Consider the following 24,376-nt stretch of genomic DNA (forward strand, 5'->3'; position numbering starts at 1 on the left):
TGGATCCTAGTTTTCTTTTACAAAAACAGGTGGATCCTAGTTCTTTTACAACCACACACGTCAAAATATTTCAATAAAACGTAATAACACGTTAACTACATCCAATCCACATTTAAAAAAACGTACGCCACTTTACGTTGCCTTGCCTTGACGGAAAAGGACAAATGTAATGTAATGACTTAGTCAGGAAGTCAGGAATCCGTTGGGAACAAAGTGAATGTTTTTAGAGCAAAAAAAATCATTTTTTATAATAAAAAGTAATGTTAACATCTATTGCTAACTACCGTAAAAAAAATTACGATTTTACTGATTAGTTTGGTGATCAAAGTTTACTTTTTGGTGAATAGATTCACGGTTAACAAAGTTCACTTTTTGGTTAACTGTGCCCAGCTATGAGTGCATCACAGAGGTAGATTTTTCAACCTCTGTGAGTGCGGGGGTTAGGACACCAACTTTGCCTAACGTTGAGCCAGGAAAAACACTGACAAGGTAGGTTACTTAAAAATGCAAGGCATAAGGTAGGCAATGTAGGTAGAGATGTTCATCTACTGATATTAATCAGAGATCTGTCATTTATTTATGCACAGCATGGAACTTGTTAATTTCGCTCGAAATGCGACTGGCGACCACATTGACGCTTTGTTTCGGCTGACCAAAAAATGAAATAAGTATAACTTATCATGTTAAAAAGAAGACTAACAGGTGGATTCCCGCGCACACAGCGTCTCCCGAACAGAACAGCGTCTCCCGAACAGCGTCTAAGGGAACCGGAAAAAGGATATTCCAGAGTCCCACATCTTGAAAGCGCAGGAGGTGTCATAACGTATGAGTACTAATTAACGCGCTGTTCACAATGGTGAGGAAACACGATTCACGACATGAACGTGTACTGCAGGTTACTCTCCATTGTTAAATTGGAAGAAAGGACGTGAAGCTCTGGACTACTCCAGCACAAGTGCCAATAAAGTGACCGGTACACTTTTGCAAATCAATAAGCAAATCGCTAACTCAAAAAAGGCTCAAAAAAGAAAACGAACAGGTGGTTTAGATCAATGGCTCCCAACCCTTTTCAGTTACTGCACCCCCAAAAAGATTTTGCACTGCTTGGAGAACCCCAGAAGTACCCTCTCATGTTAATTTCACTAGTAAGCCAGTCATGAATATTTTCAAGTACCCCCTGTGGAGAGATCATGTACCCCCAGGGGTCCTAATACCCCTGGTTGGGAACCACTGGTTTAGATTTTGTTCTAATGATTGTGGTGGCAGTAGCATGTAGGTAACTTTTGGTCTGAAAGTAAAACATTTGATATTTAAAAGTATAGTAACTTGTTTGGACGCAAGGTGCAAGGACACCTTGTGACGAACTTTACATCTAACAAATATGTTGAATGTTGGTGTTAAAAATGTACACAAACAACACATTTCGGTTTTACCAATTTCTTAAAGATGTTTCCTAATATTAAACCAATGTCACATTACAATAATTGATTTTGAATGTCGTGTTTTAAAATATTGAATCAAAAAGATTCTATGCACCATTTGTAATTCAGTAAAATTAGAGAATTGGTCATGGGAATAGTTTTGTAAGGGCTCCCAGAATTTCACTGTTGTTTATCAGCTTTAATTGTGTAAGAAGTGTAAATGGTTTCCTCAAATACATGTCACATTTATTGACACCCCTAGAAAGTATTTTTTTTTAACCAAATCTAACAGGGGTAAATGCAGTATATACACTTGCTTCGGAAAGTATTCCGACCCCTTCACTTTCTCTTCATTTTTATTGTTGTTAGTGATGGAATATATAAATGATCAAAAAAGTTATGCTATCAATATACACACAATAGGCTGAATATAGATAGGTAGATAGATAAACATGGACACAAATTAAAACCAATAATACTGTGCTTTCTTTCACAGAGGGTGCCAATACAGTCAAGAAACTCTCTATTGACCTGCCTAGTAAGATCTCTTTGTTAATCCATTTTACAACTTTAACTCGAGGTGTAGGAAACATATTTGGAGCTGATTATTTTTAAACAGTTTATTTGTGTACTTTTTTAAGTTAGTTATTTTCTCAAACTTTAGGAGATTAGAAAATCAGTAGATAATCTGTAGAGCATCTACAGAAACAGTTTTGGTAGTCTTAAAACTCCAAAGTGTTTTTTCTCCATGTCCTTGAAAGGTACAGCCTGATCGTTAGAGCAAGAGAAACATTTTTGACTACATGTATTTACACAGCACTGATTGGTTGACATTATTTATCTAGACACCATCCTAACCCATCTGATTGGTCAACAGCTATCGGTATACTGTGTTATAACCAGATCACATTGTGTCATCATGATGTGGTTCAAAAGTTCCATTTCATTAAAAGGCTAAAATTGCTGATTCTTTTTTCCAAAGAGCTGTAATTCATAACGGGCTTAATCATCATTTTCACAACCTCATACGGTTGTTATATCTTCGAGTTTCCCCTTTAATATCAACATTGTCAAGATGTTCCTGTTTTTATGAAGGATCATGTTTTGTGAAATTATCAGTCTGGCCCATAAATGTTCTTTGTATGTATGTGAGCACTTTTGGAGTACTGATGATAATGCAAAAATACTGGTTGTTCACCTGGTTAAACATGGCAATGTAGAACTATGTAAACAATTATAGATTTTGCCTGGAAGGCTGCATTTCATCAGAATTCCTTAGGGCTCAGCTTGCTTACTGTTGGATGTCTGTTACTGCTTTCCATATGTTTGTGCGTGCTTGCTTCTGTAGACTTTACAGTACTATTCCTTATAATATGCTGTAAATCTCTCTCTGTCTTTGTTTAGATGATAGCGTCCCTGTGTCAGCCATGGGGAGAAAAGACTCAGGTAATACTATTTAACAATAGCCATAATAACCATCAAATTAAGCCAAGTCATCAAAAGAAGAACTTCAGAATGGAATTATGGTATTCTTTCCGGATCAAGCTTACGCCAGAACAGTGTCTCTTTCCTAGCTCTTTTATTTTCCATGCATAGCTGGTCTTATCAATCCTGGCTTGGCATACTTTAAAAGCTCAGGTTGAAAATGCCGGACATTTCACATTAGTAAGTCTTGGAGTAGTAGTCAGTAGATTGTGTAGATGGGTCTTTACGTGCGTTTCGGCTAAAGAGACTCCCTAAGCAGGTCTGTTTATCACTTCTGGATGTGGAGCAAGCGACTGCTGACATCTGTCACATTATCCTTTGAGATCTCAAGGAAGACTGGAGCTTCTAGAAATTGAAGAATGGATCAGTTGCTGCCCTTTTTTTACTGCAAAGGAGTCACATTTTTGACACCCCAAAATATATTTTCGTTAACTGGTAACGCTTTCCCCTGAAATGGTATTTGTTCTGTGTTCCATGTTCATAATCTTTTCGTGTCGCAAAATGTTATGCTTTCCATGTCGCAGCTGGCAGTAGTTTGAACAGCTGAGGAAGAGTGTGTATGTGTTTCTGTCATGAAATCAGAGAACTTGGCTGATTTATTGATGAGTCCCTGTGATACGGTATGTAAGGGGTGTCTTGGGGTTAGTCTGGTCATGTTGGGTCTATGAGTGATGCTGTGTGTGTGTCTCTCCTGATCGACCAGTGTGGTCTCTGGGAGAAGGAATGGCCCCAGAGGACCTCGACAAGCCCATAGACACCCCACCGCTGTCCAGCCTGCTCATAGAAAAACCCCAGAGTGGCTCCATCCATGTGGGTAAGTGCCTGTTGAGCTCAGCTTAGGTATGTACAGGTCAAGCTCTTTCAATCTCACCCCTGTTAAGATGAAAAGAAAAACACCTTTCTCATTCTCATTTATTTATATATATTTTTTATCTTGATCTCTTTTACACTCACACACACACACAAGCGTGTTACATTACAGCATTCCATCCAAAACAAGGGAAACCGATAACCCTGAGTAATGTATCCATCCCAAAGGCTGCTAGTTCTCAGGTTTTGTTTTATAATGTCCTCAAGGTGAAGACATCACCTTTGTTGCCAAGGTGGAAGCCAAAGATCTGCTCCGTAAACCAACCATAAAGTGGTTCAAAGGAAAATGGATGGACTTGGCCAGCAAGACTGGGAAACACTTACAACTGAAGGAAAGCTTTGACCGACACAGCAAGGTACAAACCCTCCAATATACACTGTCTTCTCAAATTGATTGGCCCCCATTAGGGTCGAGCACAGACCCTTCAGCGTTTAGGATATTCTTTTTTTTCATTAAAGGACACTAGCTTGCTTTCATAATTAAGATCTCAAAACGAATATGCTAGCATAAACAACAAATACCTCTGTGGCACACATTACATACAGAACATTTATTTTGGTACTGTATGTAATTTTTACTCAATCATCACAAATTGTAAGCAAGCTAGATTCAGCACCTGCTAAAAATGGGAAATGTATTCATGCTTTTCTTAAATAATAATTTCAGAATTTAAAACATCTAACTTATGTTAAAGGGCTGGCTGTCTAGTGATTTGTCTGGATATTTTTAGATATGGTGGTTATGTTGTGTCATTGTTGGATCCAGTAATTATGACATGTTTTTAAGAACCATATTTTGTTCTTTAAATTATTTTACAATTAAAGGTTAGATTCTTCACACTTATTTTGAGTGTAATAAGCTGATTAAAAATAATTAAATTTTTTTCTGGCTTTTTTCACTCACCTTTATCAACAATAGAGTTACATGACTTTATATTGTATACAAATACATTACCATGTATGTGAAAAGTACTGTATATGAGCATACAAATATTTATGTAACAGAAATGCTGTAAAACATTGATGTAAATCAGGGGTGTCAAACCGGTTCCACGGAGGGCAGAGTGTCTGCAGGTCTTTGGGTTTTCCTTTAAATTGGTTCCCAGGTCAGACCTGAACAACCAGGTGGGGGTAGAAACTAACCAATTAGTGAACTCATTAATCAATCAGGTACAAGGTGAGAGCGAAAACCTGCAGACACTCGGCCCTCTGTGGAACCGGTTTGACACCTGTGATGTAAATAAAGACGCAGTAGTTCAAAAATAAATTCATCTATTGAAATCTATTGACCCACAGATTCACACATTTGAAATGTACATCATCAAGGCCAAAGAAAACTATGCTGGAAACTACAGGTGTGAGGTAACCTACAAGGACAAATTTGACAGCTGCTCTTTTGACCTGGAAGTGAAAGGTTTGTTGGGAGTCCCAGCCATACAGTTTAACGCATCTACATAGAACACTGAAACAAAATATAATATACTGTATTATTTTTTGCATTATTGTCTTTCAGAACTCGAACAATCACAGAATGTTGATATTCGGTCAGCTTTCAAAAGAAGGTAATGAGAGCTATCCTATCGGACCACATTAGCTAGTGCACTAGCAAAGTATCCCGATTCCACAACAAAATGTGATATTTTCAGTCAACAGTTACATTTACCATTTGACTTTATACTATTTACTATTTACTATTTAAATGTTCACGTAATAAGAATTAAGACAATCATTAAATTTAAGAACTTGACTGATTTCAAGCAAGATTTATTACACGTGGCAAATTAACTTGAACCTTTACATACCAGGTCATAGCACAATATGATAACCATGGCATTTATCACAAACCAGATGAATGAACGTAGTTTGATACATAATTACCATGAATTTCGATGTGATTATCCTTTATTAAGGTAATTACCAATCAACGTGTTGCAATGTGTGGTTTTGCATTTGGAACTCCCTCCCAACAATGTGTCAGAAAGCAACGCAAAACATTGCATTGTCATTTTCGCAATCTTTCTGCTGTGCCGCGGTCGCTTAGCAGCTACATTGTGAAAATGTCGCCATATGCTGACTGGGATCACTCTTGATACTCCTTACACAACCCAGTTCTTTCTAATAATTTCATTAGAGACGAACAAAAGGGTTTACGTGTAAGCCACCAATCATGTGTTAGTATCGGGCCCTAATGCATTTGATTGACGTCAGTAATCTTCGCTTTGCGTTCTTTTAGCATTGTTCACGTAGTCGCCTGTAATTGTCTCCTCTGAATGAATCTCTATTAATCTCTTCTTGTTAACAACAGCAGTGAAGGACAAGACGATGCAGGGGAGCTTGACTTTAGTGGTCTTCTTAAACATAGGTGAGGATCACAGTTCGCCCTTAAGCGGACGGTCTTTTGGTTCTTTCTTTTCTCCACAATGCCCTTTTTTGGGTGTTTAACACTTTTCTTTTTTTCTTTTGTGAATTGATGTTTTGCCCCAGCAACAACCATTGACTCTTTTACTCTTTCAAATTGAGTGCAGACCAGTGTATTATGACATCAAGTAGATGGCCGGTTAGTTGAGCAGCAGTATAATTTCATCTCTATGAGGTGCTGCAGTGAATCACATACAAAGGTCCTACCTGCTCCTACATATTGATGAATGTATTTTTTTTTTTGGTTTTGAGTTTCTTTTTTTACTAGTAAATATCAATCTCTATATTTTTTGTTGGTTCACACCACAACATGTTTTCTTCAATGTGCTGCCATGAGTACAACAGGCCTAGACAGTGCCACTTCACTGAGGTAAAATTACGCATTTATCTGGGATTGTCTGTTCTTCTTCTTCCCTACAAATTCAGAAACCAAAGGTTAGTAGAGAGAATACCCTAGATAATTAAACGATTAGACCTTACTGCGGGTAAGTACTATAAACCCTTAATGTCCCCAGCATGGAATGTAGCTCCGGGAACTGGAATAAACAAGAGTGTTGGCCTACTGTAGTCTGGTAACACTTCATTTAAAGCCGGCATTCTCAAATGCTCCATGAACAATCTCTAAGGATGGGAATGGGTTGTGTTTATGAGGCATAAGGATTCCCATTTCTGATCCGTAATGATCTTCTAGTGGACCATTTATGAATGACGCTGTGAAATAGTGTTATCTCTACATAGTCATTTTATGTCTTAGAAATATGTCACATATCACAATGTGTATATTAGCCTACACTGCTATTGCCTGAAAATAAACAAGAAAGATACATAAGAATGAAATAATACTTTCATGCTTTTTTTCTTGAGTTTCTAAGCTTTCAGACATTTGGGAAAATGTCCATGAAAGAACGGGCTGATTTAATTATCTTTATTTAGCTGCCTAATGGATCTACTCACGCCCAGGGCAACATGCTTATTAACCTTGATCTCACATATCTAATATCCCCTTTAGATGCCTAGCCTTCCATAACTAACACAGAAAGAGCATCTCTGAAGTGGTGATGAATGAACACACTGAGACACAGGCAAAGGGATGGGCAATATCAATGGAAAGAAGGAATGTAGACAGACACCACATCTTTGTGTAAGATCACTCATATACCTGCATGCTGCACTGAAATACACCCCCCCCAACACATTCAATTTTATTGAGACCAAAGGGAATTTGGTAACTTGATAGTATTGAACAGTTGATTACTTTTTTTAATTAATATTAAATCCCCAGTTAAATTGTCATTCCCTTACAAGATCTCAATGTAAAGGCAAGTAACAATGTCTAAATTAATAGAATACAACCCTGGTCAAATCCCCTCATTGAAACATACCCATCTCCCTGGTAACACCCTGTTCCCTTTTCTTGCCTAAATGTAAAATCCTTCCTCTTTGATATAATAATGGCTGTAATGCATATAATGTACTAGACAACTCCTTTAGCCAATCACCCCTCCCCCTTTCTTTTAGAGGCGCTCCTACCCTCTCCTTCCGTTAACACCTCATGTAGAGATGATGTCATAGGCCAGGTACCGCACTGCAGACCACGCCCATCCCTTTGTGTGACATGTCCTGAGGAACTGTTAAAGGACAGAGAAAAGTTAGGGAGAGATATTGTATCAAAAATAAGAATGTGGAGTAACATTATGAAAAGAGGAAGAGAATGAGCAGATCAGTAAAGGTAATCCCCTCTAAGCGTCCCAGGCAGTCCTTATATTTTTTTATATATTATTTCATAAAATATTTCCCTGAGCTTTGGGATTTGATATAATTTTTATTGTGTGGGCATTGGGAAATGTTCATAGTTAATATTGCTGATATGATGGTCTCAAGTGTTGGGTGGGCAAGCTTTCTGGCTCAAGGTCTGCATCAAGGTTTTGAAACTCAACAGAGGACCACATATACTTTTGCCTTTTTGTCTGATTTAGGTAGGTTATAAAAAATATATATGTACATACAGCATTTGTATAATTTTAGGACATTTTGGACAGTTTAGGACATTCAAGACTGGCTTGGATTTTTCTTTTATTTTCACCAGATCTGGCCCATGTGCCATAGTTTTCCCACCCCAGGTCTAAAACCCCTTACCAAGATGAAGATCCTTTTGACAATATGCTGAAAAGTACCATCCCCCAAAAAGGCTAAGTTTGAACAATTTCAGAGTGGCATTTCAACCTTACAGAGTGGAAATGCTATCAGATAAATGTCTATCAGATGTTTGACTGCACTGACCCTTTATGTAGTTCTTAACTACAATGGATGCAAGAGAGTTTAGCTTTCAGTGTCCCTTTGCTGGACTCTCCCCCCTTCCCAAGACTCCCAGAATCCCTTTCCCCACTGATTAGGAAGCAGTTCCTCAGGACACGTCGCATTACCCCAGTCCATCAGCCCAACCCTCACACCCTCTCCTTGTGTACCGCACCAGGGAGCACAAGCAGGAGGAGGTGCCAGAGGTGGATGTGTGGGAGATCCTGAAGATGGCTCGGCCAGATGAGTATGAGAAGATTGCCTTTGAATACGGCATCACCGATCTGCGGGGCCTGCTCAGGAGGCTGAAAAAGACCAAGAAAGAGGAGAAGAAGTGTGAAGGTGCTGACTCCAAATAGAGCAACATATTGAGTGTTTGTCCATCACGAGATGGATTATGCTGCTCAGATGAACTATCGATTTAGATTTGATAATCAGCGTTTTTGCACAGGGTACACATTTGTCATTTTCACCAGCATGTGTCATGTCTGACCGTTGTTGTGGAATATCTTGTTTTTGTCAAGCTTTTGCCAAGAAGTTGGATCCAGCATACCAGGCGGACAAAGGAGGGAAGATCCGTTTTGTTGTGGACCTTGCAGACCCCACATTAGATGTGAAATGGTACAAGAATGGCCAGGAGATCCGTCCCACTCCAAAGTATGTCAAGCACTGTTACAAGTTTCTTAATGTACTAATCTTTTTTTTTCTCTTGCTTTCCTTTTGTCACAAGCAAAAAGCATTTTGGGGAGTTCCTCATAAAATGTGTTTTATTTGTGGTTTGGTCCTAATTGCTGGTCCCCTGGTTACTTTCTTATAAAGTAAATCATTTTGTATAAAGTAAATCATTTTATTCACATTTTACACAGTTCTACAAAGCGTTTCAAAGGTAACAGTTAATTTAAGGAACAGAGATAATTACTGGCACCTTTAGTTATCCAAAGTACACAAAAGTGCTAATAGACTTGTGAATACATTACATTGATTACTTAAACTTTGAAAATGTATAGTAATGAACTCACCCTTTGCAACCCTAGCGCTGTTTGTTAATCAACTGCCACAGCTCCTGTAACCAGGGACGACTCTGACCATACATTCTCCCCACATCTGGAAGCAAAGATTAACACAAAACCCCAGCTCGAGGCTGTGCAATGTAAACCATTGTAAGCTGATGGTGAACAAATAACGTTATTACAAAACTAATGTGGCTTTGATGAATTACCATATAAATCTCACCAGCTCATCTAGAATATTATGTGTTGGCAGGTTAATGCATGGCCTACAAAGTGCACCTGAGAGGAAATACAGAGTATTATGTTGTAATAATGGTCCCATTACTTCTCTGTACAGGAAAAATGGCGGTACCTCCTTCACAGGTCTTTAACTGAATCTGGCTTTGTAACAATTAAAGGATCATATGTTTTTGGAAGGTCTTAATAATGAATATTACTATAATTGCTACATGATAAAGCCCTTATGGCCTTCGTTTTGAAAATGGTGTGTGTTACTCTCATCAGTGATCCAACACCTACATTATCACATTTTATCAGAACAATATGTAACTAAGTAGCTTCTTATACAATATACAAACGCATTAATCTAAAAAAAAAGGAGGAAAAGACAGCCCAGCTATTATTTATATATTTTATTATAAGAAATAAAAAAAATCTGAGCAAACTCTGAATAAATGGCCTTGGTAGAGGTTGTTCAAAGCCAATCCAGGTTAAAGCCATCTGGGAGTTTATTGCAGTTTTCTGGTCCCTGGTTTCTGGTGACGTATTTCCCAGGATTTCATGTTCCGAAGATCTCTCTCTGTCTTTTGTAACACTATCAGCTGTTACAATCCCAAAGCATGATGTTAGTGTTTCTGTCCTTCTGTCCTGTTTATGTCTGTTGTTTCTCTGTCTGGTATGGTGCTCTGCTCATCTTTCCTCTCTGCTATTACCATTTCCACCTCTGGCTCCATTCCGGCTCCACTGCTGACCATAAGTCAAAGGAAGTAAGTCCATTTATCCCTGACATCTGGCGTGACCCAAACCCTGTCTACTTTGTCGTCTGGGTGTGCACTGACAACCCACGCTGATGCATGCTGGGATGTATTTCCTTTTCAGAATGCGGGCGGGACTGTGTCTATACGTGGCTGTATATCTGCACATAACTACGACTTCAGTGATTTTTAATTTGAGACCAACTTTGGGCAAAAATACAACTGTACAACTGATCAATGAACCATAATACCACATTTGGCCATAAAAAAACATTTGGCTACAGAAGCGTCATTTTACAGCACTCCTGTACATCCTGTGAAAACGACGGACAGGTATACAAATACCGGAGGTCATCTGTAATCCCCTTCCCTAGATATAGTAGCAGTCTCTGGGAGAAACATTGATTTCATTGACAAAACACCAAATTCACCGCCCATTTGTGAGAGAGAAACTGAGAAAAAGGGCTGAGTTGGGTAGTTTTATTATGCCCCAAGCTGGCCAGTTATAAACCAGCACAGCTTTATATTCTTAAAATAATAATAAATAAAAAAATACATATATATATATATATACTTTTGCTCTTGTATTACAAAAGTATGCCTTAGCTCAGTGTTCAGTGGCTGGAATGATTGACAACATATACAGAATACCCTAACATTCTCTCCCAGCCCATATAATCATGTTATTTGGACATACGACTGTAACTTTGAATTGATGGACTTGCTGCATAGGTACATCTTTGAGCACAAAGGAACACAGCGGATCATGATCATCAACAACTGCAGTCTGAATGATGATGCTGCCTATTCAGTATCGGCGGGTGAAGACAAATGTACCACAGAGCTGTTTGTCAAAGGTACCCGTCGCCATTCAATTCTACTTCTCACAAAGGGTTTCTCCACAATGTCACGCTCGTAGATGAAATGATCATGAATAAATATTTGTGTATATCTAGGTAGATGGCTGTGCCTCTGTGATATCATGACTTGAAATGTGCCTTTCTGCAGAATTACCAGTGAAGGTTACTAAAGGGATTGAGCCAATTAAGACGACAGTGAATGAGCGGATTGAGTTGGAGTGTGAAGTGTCTGAAGAAGGTGCTCAAGTGAAGTGGTACGACAGTGTCCTGCTGAGGCTTGTTTGTCTCTCTCTTTCATTCACTCAAGTCATTTAGCACATATCCAAATGGACTTACACCACTGAGTGTATTGTTTTTGCTGAAGGGACCTGGAAGGGATCAGAGCAACATCACTGGCATTGCTAGCAAGATGCTCTGCCAACTTAGCCACATGGGACTGTTTTTGCCGGGGAGGTGTGCTTCCGAGTCAATAACCTGTTGCCTTGTCCTTCAGGTGTAAGAACGGCGTAGAAGTCCCAACTGGCCCCCGGTCCCGCTACCGTGTTAAGTCTGAGGGGACCAAGCACTGGTTGATCATTGATGATGCCTCAAAGGAGGACACAGGAACCTTCTCCCTCATGGCCTCTGGGGGCACATCTGAGGCCAAAGTCCAAGTTGACTGTATGCACATTACTTCTTTCCCTTTTTTCATGCTTATTCAACTGATGAACTGTACATCAAAAACAGCAATTAATTGTTCACTTTGGTTAATCTTTTATCCTTTATGCGATTCCCTTCAACAGTGAAGCCCCTGAAGATTATTCAAGATCTGCAGGACACGACAGTGCTTTTGGGCCAGCCCCTGAAGCTGCACTGTGAGATCTTTCCAGGGAATGTTCCAGGTCGCTGGTACCGAAATGGGCAGCTGATCCAGTCCAGCGACCACATCAATATCCTCCAAAGAGCCAAGTACGTTGTCCTATGCTCACCTGCTCCCAATCCAACTGTTCAGTGGGTTTTTACCTGCGTAAATTTGCTTGAAGGGAATCCATTGTGGGCCCTAATCCAGATGAATAGTCGTCCCCATGTCACCTGACTAGGAAAAGCTCTGAGGCTAAGCTTTGCCCTCTGTTTCTGTGTTTGACACTTTTTTTCATATTGGTTAAGCTGATGTCTCATCAGAAACCCTACAGTATTTGTTTGGTTGTTCTTTTTGATAGGAACCACCGATTAGAAATTGCGAGTGCCACCATTCACGATGCAGGGGACTACACCTTTGTGCCAGAGGGATACACCCAGAGCCTCTGTGCCAAAGTTCATATCATTGGTAGAGTCATTTCAATAATATAAAGCCAACCAAGGTACTGTTAGTGATATCGAGGCTTATCAGAGCACTTCCTTTTTACGCTTCCTATAGATCCTCCCAGGGTGCACCTAGACAGCTTAAACTTCCCCGACAACACAGTGACCATTGTGGCAGGAAACAAACTGCGTGTGGAGATACCCATCAGTGGAGAACCAGCACCCAGGGTGGTGTGGATGAAGGGAGAGAGGGTGAGTGCTGAACCTGATTTAAAAAAAAATTGTATATGGGCTAGGGTTGAGTTTGGGAACTGAGGAGACCAATTGCTGTAGTTTTGAAAGTGAAATGTATTCCCATTCTTGCTTGATATAGGATTTCAGCTGTTCAATAATTTAGGATTTCCTTTGTCATATGTTTCGTTTCATAATGCGCCAAAAAAATGTTCAATGGGTGACAGGTCTGGACTGCAGACAGGCCAGTTTAGCACCCGGATTCTTTTTCTACAGAGGCTTGCTGTTATAATACATGCAGAATGTGGTTGGGCATTGTCTTGCTGAAATAAGCAAGACCTTCCCTGAAAAAGATGTCTGGATGGCAGCTCAAGCTGCTCCAAAACCTGTATATATTGTTCAGCATTAATGGTACCTTAACCAATTTTCCAGTCACCCATGCCATGTGCACTAATGCACCCTCAATACCATCACGTATGCTGGCATTTGAACTGTGAGCAGGAAACAAGCCGGATGGTCCCTGTCCTCTTCCGTCCGGATTACGTGGCGTCCCTATTCCCCAAAAATAATTTCAAATGTTGATGTGTCAGACCATAGGACAGTTTTTGCCTCGGTCAATTTCAAATGAGCTTGGGCCCAGAGAAGGTGGCAGTGGTTCTGGATCTTGTTTATATATGGTTTATTCTTTGCATGATAGAGTTTTAACTTGCATTTGTGGAAGCAACAACATACTGTGTTCACAGACAATGGTTTTCTGAGCCCATGAAGTGATTTCCACTACAGAATCGTGTCTGATTTTATTGCCTTGTCCCTTGAATATAGAGATTTCTCAGAATTCTCTAAATCTTTTAATGACATTGTACTGTAGATGATGAGATCCACAAACTCTTTGCAATTTCGCATTGAGAAACGTTATTCTTAAATTGTTGCACTATTTGTCCGCACAGTCTTTCACAGAGTGGTGAACGCCTCTCCATCCTCACTTCTGACAGATCCATCCTCTCCGGAATGATCTTTTAATACTCAATCATGTTACTGATTGGGTATTACCTGTTGCCAATTGACCTAATTAGTTATGTGATACTGCACCAGGTTTAGTTTTTTAGCATTTTTGAAACATGTTGCTGGCATCAAATTCTAATTGGAAACAAATTCAAAAGAAACAATAGAATGTCTCAGTTTCAACATTTGATATGTTGCCTTTGTACTATTTTTTGTTGAATATATAGTTTTAGGATTTGCACATTCCATTCTGTTTTTATAAAAATTTTACTGCAGCATCCCAACTTTTTTGGAAACGGGGTTGTAAAAAATACTTAGGTACACTACAATCTATTATTTGCCATTATAGGTAATCCTTGAATCAGGCAATCGCGTGCGTGCTGAAACCTTCTCAGACCAAACCAGCCTTACCATCGACATCACAGAGAGGGAAGACACAGGAAACTACAACATAGTTTTGCAGAACGAGGCTGGAGAAGCAACGGCTAGCATCAAAGTCAAAGTGGTGGATATCCCCGACCCCCCAGAAGCGCCCCTGGTCCCGGAGATAGGGGGAGACTGGTGCTCCATGACATGGGAACCCCCAATCTATGACGGAGCCTCACCCATTTTAGGTAGATGTGTATGCATGATATATGTGTGTGGTTTCTTGCTAACATGTTGGTTACTCGGGTGTTTGTAATTGTGATTCGCCTTGTGCCAAAGGCTACTTCATTGAAAGAAAGAAGAAGCAGAGCTCCAGATGGATGAGGCTGAATTTTGACTTGAACAAAGAGACCACATTTGAGCCTAAGAAGATGATAGAGGGTGTCCCGTACGAGGTGCGCGTCTTTGCTGTGAATGCCATTGGTGTGTCTAAACCCAGCGAGCCATCCAAAGCTTTTGTGCCCCTGGGTGAGTACTGATTACCCCATGTTCGCCTGGCAATGTAAACCTAGTCTGTGGGGGGGAACCTACGGTACAAAGGCATTATCCCCCTTATGTAAGCCAAATGCACAGTTTATCCTGTGATTATACTGTATATCACGTTACAATAGTGGAAGAAGAATGACTGTTTGATACTGTTGGCCAATGCCTGGGCTGCCCTTGGCCCCTTTGCAGCTGTTCCTCAGATATTTCAATATCCCAAGCATTCCACATTCTGACTGTGACCTCCACTGGACGTAGCCAGAGCTTTAAGAGATATTAAATATGTATTTATAATGGCCGCCAAATCATCTGGGGCTTATAGGTTTAGGAGATCAGCCAGGCACAGGGTTCAAAATGAGTGAAACGTGAGGGAGAGTGAAAGAATACACACGTTTAGAGCTACACCCAATGAGACCTGATGAGCAGAACAAGAGGGGTTCCCACTTACGTGGGCGCTTTGTAGGAAGGTTCTTATGGGATTTAGAGAGCAGATTTTGGAAGTGTCTTCCATCACATACAATATACTGTACACACACACACGTGTTTGTGTGAAGGTCCACCCCCGTAACGCTCTCATACTGATTCTCCTCAGCCGTGACCAGCGAGCCCACCATGCTGGTGGTGGATGATGTAACAGACACCACAGTGACCATGAAGTGGCGTCCCCCAGACACCATCGGAGCTGCCGGTTTAGACGGCTACCTGGTGGAGTATTCCATCGAAGGAAGTACGAAAAACACTTTTTTTTCCCGTTTTATCAATTAGAACGCACTGGTTAGGGAAATGCCCTGACTGGGTTTAACCTTCACCTGCCATGATGCCAAAGTCTGTGGACATTTTCTCCACAGCTGACGACTGGAAAGTAACCAATACGGAACTGACAGAGAAGACTAAGTACACTATCACAGGCCTCCCTACAGAGGCTAAGATCCTGGTAAGGGTAAGAGCCATCAACGCTGCCGGCGCCAGCCTTCCAAGAACACTTCAGCACTCTATCTTGGTCAAGGAGGTCATCGGTGAGGCTTCTGTCATTTTCATGTCTGTATTTCTTATCTATGCCTAAAGGGCAGGGATGGAACATTACGTTTGATCCACAAGTACAAAGGACAGGGGTCTTGAAAGATTCTGAAAATAGAAAAGGTGAAAACAGCGTTCCGTCTGCTTGTCTGATTCCCAGAACCACCTAAGATCCGCATTCCCCGACACTTGAAGCAGACATTCATTCGTAAAGTGGGAGAAGCCGTTAATCTAGTTATTCCGTTCATGGTAAGGCAGCATCCAAATCAAATAGCCCCACTACCTCCAGTGAAAGCCCTCTAGTAACTCATATTGAAATCCATGCTCCTATGTGATACCTGACTTGTGCCTACAGCATGCGACGAGTGGCATGCTCCTAAAGTATGTGACATGGGACTTGCCCTATTGTGATATGTGACAAGGTGCTATGTGACGTGTAGGGAAAGCCCAGGCCGAAAGTGAGCTGGCTTAAGGACAACGAGGCAGTGGACCCAACGCAGGTCAGCATCCGCAACACAGACTGTGACAGCATCATCTTCATCCGTAAGGCCGAAAGAAAACACTCTGGGCAGTACAACATGAAGGTGGAGGTGGAGAAGCACATGGACACGGCCGTTGTGGACATCCAGATCGTAGGTGGGTGTAGAGGCATGGAGAAATGTGACCCCAATCTCACGGTTAAGGTTCCCCAGGTATAGGTCTGTGTAGCGTTTGCATCGGCAATTTTAAGGTTCAGATCAAACCTGAAAAGTAGAAGAACATTAGCTGTGTTGCTGAGTGTACCTCTCTGTTATTGTCTTCCACATGTTTTTCAGAAGTATGTCTAGCACGTGCCAGTATGATCCAAATGCGTGTTAATGAATTCACCTGTCCACTTAGATCTGCCAGGGCCTCCACAGTGTGTCAAAATTGAGGAGGTCTGGGGGGAAAACGTGGCCCTGGACTGGACTCCTCCAAAGGACAACGGCAACGCCGCCATTACAGGCTACACCATCCAGAAAGCGGACAAGAAGACCATGGTATGAATGTGAAGAACGCCGATGGCAGTGTTGTCATTAGCTAGCAGAGCTAGTGCAAAGTATTGCACTTCATAAGAAATCACCAGCATTCATTGAGTAGAATGTTGAGTCGGACAACCTTCAGACAGTGCCATTTACAACCCACGAATAGGTGTTCTCTCGCCCAAAACACGTAGACCAAACGTGTAGTCTACAAGGCATGGCCAACATTGCTCTCTGTGTTAGCCAAATAGCCATTAGCTACAGCAATTATATGGTTACGTAGTCACATCTTTCTACCATTATTTGCGTAGTGCCCTAGGGTAATCAGATCTGCCCATTGTCTTCTCAATAAAAACATTGTGTTTGCACTTGTTATTGGGATAGCTTCCTTGATACAGTGGGGAGAACAAGTATTTGTTACACTGCCGATTTTGCAAGTTTTCCTACATACAAAGCATGTAGAGGTCTGTAATTTTTTTCATAGGTACTCTTCAAATGTGAGAGACGGAATCCAGAAAATCACATTGTATGATTTTTAAATAATTAATTAGCATTTTATTGCATGACATAAGTATTTGATTACCTACCAACCAGTAAGAATTCCAGCTTTCACAGTCCTGTTAGTTTTTCTTTAAGAAGCCCTCCTGTTCTCCACTCATTACCTGTATAAAAGACACCTGTCCACACACTCAATCAAACAGACTCCAACCTCTCCACAATGGCCAAGACCAGAGAGCTGTGTAAGGACATCAGGGATAAAATTGTAGGCGTTCACAAGGCTGGGATGGGCTACAGGACAATAGGCAAGCAGCTTGGTGAGAAGGCAACAACTGTTGGTGCAATTATTAGAAAATGGAAGAAGTTCTAAAAAAATGGAAGAGGGATCAACCCAGAACTACACGGCAGGACCTGGTCAATGACCTGAAGAGGGCTGGGACCACAATCTCAAAGAAAACCATTAGTAACACACTACGCCGTCATGGATTAAAATCCTGCAGCACACGCAAGGTCCCCCTGCTCAACCCAGCGCATGTCCAGGCCCGTCTGAAGTTTGCCAATGACCATCTGGATGATCCAGAGAAGGAATGGGAGAAGGTCATGTTGTCTGATGAGACAAAAAATTAGCTTTTTGGTCTAAACTCCACTCACTGTGTTTGGAGGAAGAAGAAGGATGAGTACAACCCCAAGAACACCCCAACCGTGAAACATGGAGGTAGAAACATCGTTCTTTGGGGATCCTTTTCTGCAAAGGGGACAGGACCACTGCACCGTATTGAGAGGAGGATGGATGGGGCCATGTATCGCAAGATCTTGGCCAACAATTCCTTCCCTCAGTTAAAGAGCATTGAAGATGGGTCGTGGCTGGGTCTTCCAGCATGACAACGACTTGAAGCATGCTCCATAAGAAGCATCTCAAGGTCCTGGAGTGGCCTAGCTGAAAGTCTGTATTGCCGCTGCATCAGCCCCGAAACCTGGTCAAGAACTACAGGGAACGTATGATCTCTGTAATTGCAAACAAAGGTTTCTATACCAAATATTAAGTTAGGCTTTTCTGATGTATCAGATACTTATGTCATGCAATGAAATGCAAATTAATTTCTTAAAATCATGCAATGTGATTTTATGGATTTTTGTTTTAGATTCCGTCACTCACAGTTGAAGTGTACCTATGATAAACATTACAGACATGCTTTGTAAGTGGGAAAACCTGCAAAATGGGCAGTGTATCAAATACTTGTTCACCCCACTGTAAGGGAGAGGTACATATACTACAGGGTAGTCTTTCTTTCAGTATTTTGCTATCTCAGATATGTAATTTACTAATAAGTAGTGGGAAAGTAGGGTATATTTCTTTCTTTGTTGTAAGTTAGTGAGAAAATGTTTGAGAATACACAATTACAGATTTTGCCAGAAAGGGCATAGAAACAAGGGGGACGTGTCCCCCTGATATTAAAACATTTAAATTGTCCCCAGGGCAAATGTAAGCTGTCACTTAGGGCCCCCGACTGTCAGGGAGGCCATAACTTATAGGGGAGAGTGGGCCCCTAATCAAATTTTGCTTAAGGCCCCAAAAAACCTAGAGCTGGCACTGATTGTCCCCCAAATAATAAGAAAAATATAAAATGCCCCCCCCAAATATCAAACTCACCCCTACGCCCCTGCCATTTGAAGCACCAATTCGCAGGATCGTTATTACAAAATTACATAATGACCTCGAGGCCGACTTCAAATGGAAGGTGTTCCACATTCATATTCACTGCGTGCAATAGTCTGGGGGCCAGGTTAGCACATGCGTGTGTGGACGTATACGTGTATTCTGATGCGGTGATGTTAATCTGCTCTCGCTCTGACAGGAGTGGTACACATGTTTGGAGCACTATCATCGCACCTGCATCACCATCACAGAGCTGGTGGTGGGGAACGAGTATTACTTCAGGGTTTACTCTGAGAACATGGTGGGTCTGAGCGAGTGTGCCACCCAGACCAAGGACAGTGCTCTCATTGTTAAAGAAGGTAAGCATTCACTCGTCTGTGTGTTTGTGTCCGCTCTATGACAGGCATGTGACAGGAGGCTTCGATTGGGACATGAATTACACTGTGCACATTTAATGCACTGTACAGTTATTGCATGGTGCTGTTGTCTCTGACTGCAGATGATAAATTAAAATGTTGTGTCTCCTTCAATCATGATCACAAGGGATTTTCCCCCATGATACAGCTCAAAGCCCGTATCATGCGCAACACCATTCTTCCTACCTTCCTCCCTCTACAGGAATGCACATGAAGAACCCGGAGTACATTGACCACGACTTCACTGAGCCTCCCAAGTTTACCCAGCCCCTAGTCAACACGTTTGCAATCGCTGGCTACAACGCTACCCTCCACTGCAGCGTTCGTGCCAACCCTCGGGTAGGTGTAGCCCAGGTCCCAGATCTGAGTGTGCTGTCCTGCCAAGTTGGGAACTTTATTGCGGATGTGGGATTGGCAAGACAGCGCAAATAAATGAGGGGCTTAGGCTAGGGCAGGTGTGTAGGAGTTTAAAAGTGCCCACGCCAACCTTCAGGTAATGTTCAGTCTACTTCTCTGCAACAAAGGGAACCAAACCAATCTGCCTACAGTATTCAAACTAAACGTCCAGACATGCTTTGGTATCGTTTTGTCAGGCTAAACCTTCTACACAAGTTTGTGGTGTCATTGCTGCATGTCAATTCCTGATGGATTTAGACCAGGTTAACCAAGTATATATAATCTATTGACTCTGACTAATCAAATATGGGAATGGATGAATTTAGGAGCCAAACCAACAGACTATGCAGCCCTGAGGGCTAGGATATCCTATGCCCTAGGCCTAGTGGGTCATCTCAGGCCATCCGACAGCCTGTTGCCCCTACAGGATAACCCCATATGGCCCAGAGCTTTACACCTGCAGCCGGCACCTTCTGGACTGCAGACTTAACACCTGACAGCTATTCTCCCTCTATCAACACATGCCTCCAGTCAGCTGACAGGTCTTTTCTGTTTAGGAGTTAACACACAGATTAGACCTAAAGGACTACATGTTTAAGACTTGGGCCTTATTACCATGACCACTATATAAATATGATGGTTGACCTGATCATTGTTGTCTCTTGGTTAGGTGATATCACTGTTGTTTCAGTACACCGTTCTGACTGGGTTTTCTTTCAATTGAATAATGTATTAGCTCTCTCACAAAAAAAACCCCACCAGTAACATGTTACAATATATTGTTGAATGTTTCTGAAATAATGTAATACAGGAAATAGAGTTGACACGTTTAAAGATAAATTAGCAATATCTTTTACACTGCATACTAAACATTTGTTGAGCGATGATATTTCAGAGGCTTCTCTTGAAAATTGTCTAACCTTTGCTTTTTTTTACTTCAGCCTAAAGTGATTTGGATGAAGAATAAGATAGCCATCATTGATGACCCGCGTTACCGCATGTTTAGCAACCAAGGGGTTTGCACCCTAGAGATCCGGAAACCCAGCCCTTACGATGGTGGCATGTACTCCTGCAAAGCCATTAATGACCTGGGTGAGGCACTGGTGGAGTGCAAGCTGGAGATCAAAGGTCAGTTTGGGCTTTGGGCGTACACGGTAGCCCTTGGTGTTCATTATGCCCCTCTGTGCAATACTAGATGAAATGGTGGTTAGTTCAGAGTTTTATGTAGTAAGTACATCACAGACGGCCCGTCCTCATCAGCCAGGGTAAGTATCCACTGTACACATATCATACACAACATAATGTCCAAGGTGTTGTGTTACAGAACATCCCTCTTCCACTTCAATAAAGAACAAATTACAGTGTGTGTATGAAATCAATATGTATTTCCTTTTCTTTTTAGACTATTTTGAACACGTTCATCCAGTCACAGGTGTGCCTACAAGACGTATTGAAATGAGAAATTTCACTTTTCAGCCAACTCTTGTAGAATCCTGTACATCCAACTTCTATTCACATTTCCTACCACATCTTTAATTTCTTAACCTAAAATGCAGCATGATTCACCAACACAGCATGTTCCAATTCAGGTCATCATTGATTTCCTCAATACCTCCGACTCCAACATATATCAATATGTATTCATTGTATGGTGCTAGATGTTGTTCCCTTGTAAAATTACTTGTGACTCTGTGTTTAAAGGGTTTCCCCTCAACAGATGATGTTCCAACCAGTATGTGTTTAACTCCTCATATAAAATGAGTGTAATAACTGACCAGTATTCCCTGGAACACATAACTCCTCCATGTAAACATTTGGATAACCCCTCTTCTCTTCTCTCCCTTCAGTCCCCCCTCAGGAATAGTGAATGTATGTTCTCATCCAAGGTAAGCTTTCATATGGTTTTGGCATATGAAGCTTATGTCATTCATTCTGCATCAATCAAATGCCAATAATACAGCTTTTCTCAGTAGTGGTTTAGCAGCAGTAGGTAGTCGACTGTATTTTAGTTCACACCCACCTGTCTGAAAGAGAACCAAAGAAAGCCAGTTCAGGACCTGCCTGCTTTGGTCTATATTGATGTGATGTCCAGTAACATAATACTTTATTGCATGTGTCTGCGCTTCTACAAACTGTCTGGACAGTATTCATTTGAAACAGTTACTTTCCAATAACTCTCTATGGTTGTTGTCTAGGGTGGCTGTCTAAAGTCAAGCATACCCCTAACATTTCAGAAGTCTACTTTAACGGTTGGTGTGGCGTGACTGCTTGTGTGACCTGTGCTTCCCCAGTAATTTCTGTCCATTAAGTAACATGTGTCGAACCAAAGGTGAGTAATTTTTAAAGTAATGCAAATGGTCAGATCCTATTCATGATCAGCGTCTGCAAAGTATAGCTCTTTAGGTAAAGGTCAAAGGATGACCATCATGCTCACAATATTTTCCAGAGGAAGCCTTAACATACTTGTTAATATGTGTCAAATATACTGGATCACAGGATGCTGGTGTCACCTTAAATGGGGAGGACAGGCTGAGAGGGATGGCTGGAATGGAATAAATGAAACCGCATCAAACCAATGGCTTTTATGTGATTGATACCATTCCATTCATTCAATCCTATTACGAGTCATCCTCCCCTAAATTCTCTATAGGATAATTATCATTTGTGTAGAAGTATCATTTTAAACTAGAAAAGACAGCATCCTTCTGTAAATCTTTCTTATAATGGGTCTCAGGAGTGCTGGAGAGCTCTAAAGGCACTACTTTGTAGTGTCCAGGTACCACTACACCCCGTGTTCAATACCAGGGTGGCACAGCCGGTCGTGACTGAGTGGTCCCAAGGGGCGCTGCCAATTTGCCTTGCATTGTCCCAGGCTTGGGTAGGTGGGGACCGGTAGAGCATTGCTTGGCTCACTGCGCTCTTGCGATGTCATAAGACACCCGCAAGCTAATTGTGGTTCTTGGTCTTGGGGTTTCTGCTCCAAGTGTGTTTCTCCCAGCTGACTCCTTGCTTGAACTAGCGGTGTGGGACAAAGCAGAAGCGCTTCATAGGTATGTCTTGTAGCAGCCATCCAGATCTTCTGCTCTTCCAAGCCTTTTGGAAGTTACTGCAAATAGACAAGATTGTAACTGCTAATTAGAAATCACAAAACTGGATGAGAAAACTTGAGCGTGCACACCCTGGGTATATTTTGAGCCTACTTGGTGATTGGCCATGACATGTCTTCTATTGCAGATATAGATTGACTGACGGATTCAAAAGTACCATGACTTGCAGCTTTCCTTTGCTGACATTAATTGTTTCCTCCTGTCATTGCTGTTCACTTTGGGACCTCTGCTGTTTAATTATAGAGTGTTTCACAGTCTTCCTTGTTTGCACACTCACCAGATGTTCACTGTTGCAGTGTCTGTTTCAATGTTGCACACTGACCCTTTGCTATCACCGTTGGACTCTTCTTTTTTCTGTTGAAAATGATAGTCTTTCTCTCTTACGTCAGTCCCTTTACTTTGCCCTTTCTCTCTTTCTTTCTTTCTATCTCTCTAAACAGTACATTAAGGTTGTCTCTGCTTTTTTTCCCCAGGGGGCTTTACCTTCTATGAGCTCATGCAGCGTGGAGTGCCATTACACCTAATCGATAAGTACATGAATGAGACAAAGGCTGTGGAGCAGCCAGAGAAGTAGTCGGACTGAGCAACCGCTGATAAGCCTAGGCTTTCCAGAAACCTGTCACCACAACACTAGTGACCTGCCTGTATATCAGCAGTCAATGGAGGGGTTGGAAAGTGAGAAAGAGGGATGTATTGGACTTTGGCATGGCATTCTGTATGCGGATATGGAGCTAGTTACCATAGAAGCAGCCAATTCATCATTAGCTTTTTTTGTCATCTCCTGGTATTAGAAAGGCTCTGTTTAAGCTCGCATGTTGGCAGTGATTTGGCTATAGCTTTTATCTGAGATCAGTAGTGGGGGAAATATACAGTAGGACAAACAGTAATGTCTATCTATCACACATTTTGTCTCTGTTGCTGAAATGTACAAACAATATGGTTTTATGTCTGTAATGCAATATCTGTGATTAGAGATTGAACTTCAAAAGCCACAGACAAAATGTAAACATATCTGACCAGGTGATATACAATGAGAAGGTCAATAGCACCTATTAAAATGATGATTTACTGATTTCATTTTTGTTGTTGGAGTTTGAAAAGCATAGTTGTCTGATCTATGTTGAGATTTGGGTTTTTAAAAGACAGTTATCCATCCTTTGTCTTCGCCTTACACTGCATGACATGTGCTTACTGCTTTCAACATACTGTATTCAAGGCTTTAGTACGTTTTTATCTGTCAGGCCATGTGTGCATGCTTTTATCTTTAATGTGTAATTCATGACTCATGGAATAAAATAAAAACATGTAAAATATAATCCTTTGTTTGTGTAAATATGTTTACTAAACGAAAACGATAGTTCTTTTCAGCATTACATTTAACAATGTTATAGGCCTATTCATTGGAGTTATTCCGCTGTGACAGGTTGTGAACATGCCTCAGTACTACCGTTGTAGTTCACGGCATGTCCACTGCTTCCAGCGGTCAAAGAACTACATTTCATTTGAATTTCGCGGCCTCATTCGCTTC

At 41.2% G+C, this 24,376-nt stretch overlaps 1 protein-coding gene across 2 annotated transcripts in view; it reads left to right on the plus strand.

Annotated features, from left to right (window-relative positions):
• Window positions 1-24,164, plus strand: part of mybpc1 (myosin binding protein C1) — a 39,453-nt gene extending 15,289 nt beyond the window's left edge. Inside the window, exons 7-35 of one of the 2 annotated variants that reach the window (XM_010903841.3) lie at window positions 1,918-1,959; window positions 2,826-2,867; window positions 3,610-3,720; window positions 3,984-4,132; window positions 5,073-5,190; window positions 5,290-5,338; window positions 6,082-6,138; window positions 6,621-6,629; window positions 8,668-8,831; window positions 9,014-9,146; window positions 10,477-10,485; window positions 11,206-11,330; window positions 11,482-11,587; window positions 11,827-11,993; window positions 12,116-12,281; window positions 12,533-12,639; window positions 12,730-12,866; window positions 14,197-14,461; window positions 14,553-14,741; window positions 15,349-15,483; window positions 15,605-15,772; window positions 15,934-16,022; window positions 16,214-16,409; window positions 16,653-16,792; window positions 19,129-19,288; window positions 19,548-19,684; window positions 20,683-20,869; window positions 21,589-21,627; window positions 23,322-24,164. In XM_010903841.3, coding sequence (XP_010902143.2) covers window positions 1,918-1,959; window positions 2,826-2,867; window positions 3,610-3,720; window positions 3,984-4,132; window positions 5,073-5,190; window positions 5,290-5,338; window positions 6,082-6,138; window positions 6,621-6,629; window positions 8,668-8,831; window positions 9,014-9,146; window positions 10,477-10,485; window positions 11,206-11,330; window positions 11,482-11,587; window positions 11,827-11,993; window positions 12,116-12,281; window positions 12,533-12,639; window positions 12,730-12,866; window positions 14,197-14,461; window positions 14,553-14,741; window positions 15,349-15,483; window positions 15,605-15,772; window positions 15,934-16,022; window positions 16,214-16,409; window positions 16,653-16,792; window positions 19,129-19,288; window positions 19,548-19,684; window positions 20,683-20,869; window positions 21,589-21,605 — 3,374 coding nt within the window. In that variant the 3' untranslated portion in view covers window positions 21,606-21,627; window positions 23,322-24,164. The remainder of the gene's footprint in view (window positions 1-1,917; window positions 1,960-2,825; window positions 2,868-3,609; window positions 3,721-3,983; window positions 4,133-5,072; window positions 5,191-5,289; window positions 5,339-6,081; window positions 6,139-6,620; window positions 6,630-8,667; window positions 8,832-9,013; window positions 9,147-10,476; window positions 10,486-11,205; window positions 11,331-11,481; window positions 11,588-11,826; window positions 11,994-12,115; window positions 12,282-12,532; window positions 12,640-12,729; window positions 12,867-14,196; window positions 14,462-14,552; window positions 14,742-15,348; window positions 15,484-15,604; window positions 15,773-15,933; window positions 16,023-16,213; window positions 16,410-16,652; window positions 16,793-19,128; window positions 19,289-19,547; window positions 19,685-20,682; window positions 20,870-21,588; window positions 21,628-23,321) is intronic. The other variant, XM_010903840.4, reaches the window with a different exon arrangement.
• The last annotated feature ends 212 nt before the right edge of the window (window positions 24,165-24,376 follow it).

The sequence above is a fragment of the Esox lucius genome, chromosome 23 (genome assembly GCF_011004845.1).
Source record: "Esox lucius isolate fEsoLuc1 chromosome 23, fEsoLuc1.pri, whole genome shotgun sequence".
NCBI lineage: Eukaryota > Metazoa > Chordata > Actinopteri > Esociformes > Esocidae > Esox > Esox lucius.